At 38.3% G+C, this 4106-nt stretch overlaps 1 protein-coding gene across 1 annotated transcript; it reads left to right on the forward strand.

Moving 5' to 3' along the window:
• The first annotated feature begins 1494 nt into the window (after window positions 1-1494).
• LOC113337828 lies at window positions 1495-3874 on the forward strand. The gene is made up of 3 exons (XM_026583408.1): window positions 1495-2611; window positions 3147-3339; window positions 3457-3874. Exons 1-3 carry the CDS (start codon window positions 1495-1497, stop codon window positions 3872-3874), a joined length of 1728 nt encoding a protein of 575 aa, XP_026439193.1.
• Window positions 3875-4106: the final 232 nt, after the last annotated feature.

Raw genomic sequence — 4106 nt, forward strand, 5'->3', positions numbered from 1 at the left:
CTTTGCTTTTGCTGTTGCCCTGTTGTATCTTCCCTTTTGTTACTGTTTAGTTTTCATTTGCTTTGTTCCTTGTTTTGCCCTGTGTTGTTTTTGCTTGCACTGCCTTGTCTGTTTCTGCTACACTGCTGCCTCTGCTGTTGTTGCTTCTTCTCTGCTGCTGCAACCCTGTTGCTGCTGCATTGCTTTTGTCCTGCTGTGCATTGCCTTCTCTGTCACTTGTGCAGCTGCAGCTGCTGCTGCAACCCTGTTGCTGCTGCTTTCTTTCTTTCACTGCATTGCCTTGCTGCTTTGAATTCCCCTGCTGTGCAGCACTTGTGCTGCTGCTGCATCATACTATTTGCCCTGCTTTGCCTTTCATTGCCTTGTTTTGCCCTGCTGTAGCTGCTTTCATTGCTTAGGCTGCTGCTGCTACTTGCACTGCTTGTGCAGCTGCTGTGCAGTCTTGCTACTGCTGCTGCCTCTCCAAGCCAACTAAGCCCAAGTTCAATTCAGTGAAGCCCAAAGGCCTAGTTCATTAGCCAAGCCCAATACATTTCATTCCAGAGGGCCCAAAGCCAAATTACAGTGAAAGATCACTTCACTGTTAGGGTGAAATTGAGCCCAAAGCTCAATCAAAGGCCCAAAGCCCATTTGCACTTCAAAGACTAACTGAGCCCAAACTCAGTTCATTTTATTGAAACAAACCCATTAAGCCCAATTGAAGCCAAAAAGGCTTCTTAGCCCAATAGCAATTTAGGAACCCAATTAGCTAGAACACTCCAAAACACACCCGATCTCTGTGGATCGACCCGTACTTGCACGAGCTACAACTGACGACCGTGCACTTGCGGTATTACTGTAGGCCCGCGTTTTCATTGCGCTTCATTTTATACACCCTTCCGGGCCTATCAAGTTTTTGGCGCCGCTGCCGGGGACCATTTTGCATTTAAATTTAATATCTTTGAGGCCTATCACTTCTTCATTCCACTGTGAGTTTTTTTGGTTTTCTCATCCTCATTTTATTTCACTTATAAAAGATTGGTGGGAGTCTTTTTCTGTTGCAGGTAATCCAGGGTTTGTATTCTGCAAAAAACTTCAGATGTTAAAGCCAAAGCTAAAAGAGTGGAGCAAGCAAGAGTATGGAGAACTTGAGAGAAAGTTGGAAGATTTGGAGGAAACTTTCAACAATTTGGAGATTGAAGAAAATCTGCATAAAGACCTTTCAAGTGCTCAATGGGATGAGAGAGTAGCTGCAAGACAAGAATGGTGCAGACTAACTTGGGTGAAAGATGAAAAGTGGAGGTGCAGAGCAAGAATTAATGATATTAAGAACAATGAGAACAACACCAAATATTTTCACAGATAGGCAAATGATAATAGGAGAAGAAGTTATATTGGCTCTATTAAGGTACATGGTGTTTTAACTGATAATGAAGAAGAAATTAAACATGGTATTGTGGATTACTTTCAACAAATCTTTCAAGCTAATAACAGAAGACAAGTCAATTGGAAGGAATGCGGTTTAGTACAATCTCTGATGAAATGTGCACTTGGTTGGAAAGAGATTTTGATGAAGAAGAATGTTTACTAGCAATCAAATCTCTAGGTCAAAATAAAGCTCCATGGTCAGATGGATTTCCTGTGAGCTTTTACTTACTTTGTTGGGACATTCTAAAAGAAGATTTTATGAAAGTTCTGGAAGATTTACAAGATAGAAGCTTTCTAGATTGGAAACTCAAGAATACCTTCATAGCTCTTATTCCTAAGAAGGATACAATTGAAGGAATTAAAGATCTCAGACCAATTAGTTTGGTACATGGAGCTTATAAGATCCTCTCAAAAATGTTGGCAGAAAGGTTCAAGGTAAGTCTTCCATCAGTTATTTCTCAACATAAAAGAAATTTCATTAAGAAAAGACAAATTTTAGATGGAGTGTTAATTGCCAATGAGCTTATTGACTCTGGAACTAGAAGTGCAAAGCCTGGTTTGTTATGCAAGGTGGATTTTGAGAAGGCTTTTGATCATGTTAATTGGGAATTTATAGATGAGATTTTGAAGCTAATAGGTTATGGAGATAAGTGGAGGAGTTGGGTGAAATGTTGTGTTGAGTTTGTGAAATTCTCTGTCTTGGTGAATGGTAGTGCCTCTAGCTTTTTTACTAGTAAGAAGGGTATCAGACAAGGAGATCCCTTGTCCCCTTTTTTATTACTTTTGGTTGGTGAAGCTCTTTCTTACATGTTAAAACAAGCTCAACTGCAAGGTATTATCTCTGGTTTTCAGGTCAATAATGAAGGTACGCTCATTAGTAATTTGCAATTTGCATATGACACTCTGATTTTTCTAGATGCTAATATTGAACAAGTGAAAAATCTTAGGATAATTCTTCTTTCTTTTGAGCTGTTAACTGGTTTGAAGATAAATTTTTCTAAGAGTCAAATCTTTGGAGTTGGTTTTGATGGAGACTTAACTCAGTTCTGTGACATTTTGGGATGTTATTCTGGCATACTTCCCACTATTTATCTTGGTCTTCCTCTTGGGGATAAGTGTAGAGGTGTAGCTAAATGGGACAATATAGTGGATAGATTTATTGCAAGGCTTGCTGGTTGGAAGAAAAATATACTCAAAAGAGCAGGTAAGCTCACACTAATTAACAGTGTTTTATCTAGCTTACCAGTCTATTATATGAGCTTGTTTGAAATGCCCAGTTCCGTATGTAAAAAATTAGAAACAATTATCAGAAACTTCTTGTGGCATGACAATGTGGGAAGAAAGAAATTGCATCTGGTGAAATGGATGGCTATTTGCAGAAAAAAGAAGCATGGAGGTCTAGGAGTTAAGAATATGAAGAAAAAAAATGAGTCAAGCTCTTCTTTGTAAATGGTCTTGGAGGTTTGCTACAGAAGAAGATGCTATGTGGAGGAGAATTGTTGCTGAGAAATATGGTGTTGGATATGTACCCTGGATGGCTAAGATTTCCTACTTGCTCTTATGGCAGATCAGTTTGGAGGGTTATTATGAATCACAATTCTTTCTTTCTGAAACATGTGAGGTTTAAAGTTTAGTCTGGTTCTTTGGCTAGATTTTGGGAAGATAGTTGGTTGTATGACACTCCCATTAAAGATTTTTTCCTCATCTGTATAATGTCTCAAGATCTAAAAATCTCAAAGTGGCTGAAATTTGTGTCGATGGAGAAAATGGTGTTGAGTGGAATTTGATATCTCCAAGAAGATTGTTTGGTGCTGCTGCAATAGAACATGCTATACTTATCTCAGATTTGGTTTCTTTCACTTTCACTCCTGATCTTGAGGATGAACTTCAGTGGAATATTTGTGCAAGTAAAGTTTTCTCTGTCAAATCCTTGTATGATTTTCTTAACTTGATTGATGCTGACACAACAGATAAAACAATCTTTTCTTTTATCTAGCGTCAGAAATATCCTCCAAAGATTGGCTTTTTCTTATGGACAACTGCTCACAGAAGATTACTTACAAGAGATTCTTTGCGAAGGAAGGGAATGGATGTTCCAGCTGAATGCTTATTTTGCAGTGAACCTGAAACTACTTCTCATGTTCTGCTGCATTGTAGTTTTGCAAAAAAGATTTGGAGTAAATTTCTGGAAAAATTGAATTGGTATTTTGCAATGCCTGAGCATCCTTCAGATGTTGTTCATTCCTGGCATTTGAAGAAATCTTCAGATGCTTTGACTTATCTTTGGAATTTAATCCCTGCGGAAGTTCTTTGGTGCATCTGGCAAGAGCGGAATGCAAGAGTTTTTACTGACAAAGTCTGCAACGATGTGGCTGTGACCAACAAAGTAATTTACTGCCTCTATTCTTCGTCTTTAGTTATCAAAGATTTTGATAATTTATCCTCCTCAGATGTCATGGAGAACTAACACAATTCTTTCTTTGATTCTCACTAGTGCTTAGTTCTGTTTTTGGTTGGTTTGTAGGTTTGCTTTGTCTTTTCCTTTCCTAAGGCTTAGCCTGTCTGTGGGCTTTGCTTCTTTTTCTCTTCTTGTATTTGGCTTAGGGTGGTATAAATCTTTAAAACCCTCTTTTTTTATCAATATAATCTTTTCTTTACCGATCAAAAAAAACACGGGTAAACAATAACAATTTAATTCA

This window comes from Papaver somniferum, unplaced genomic scaffold, assembly GCF_003573695.1.
Source record: "Papaver somniferum cultivar HN1 unplaced genomic scaffold, ASM357369v1 unplaced-scaffold_18, whole genome shotgun sequence".
NCBI lineage: Eukaryota > Viridiplantae > Streptophyta > Magnoliopsida > Ranunculales > Papaveraceae > Papaver > Papaver somniferum.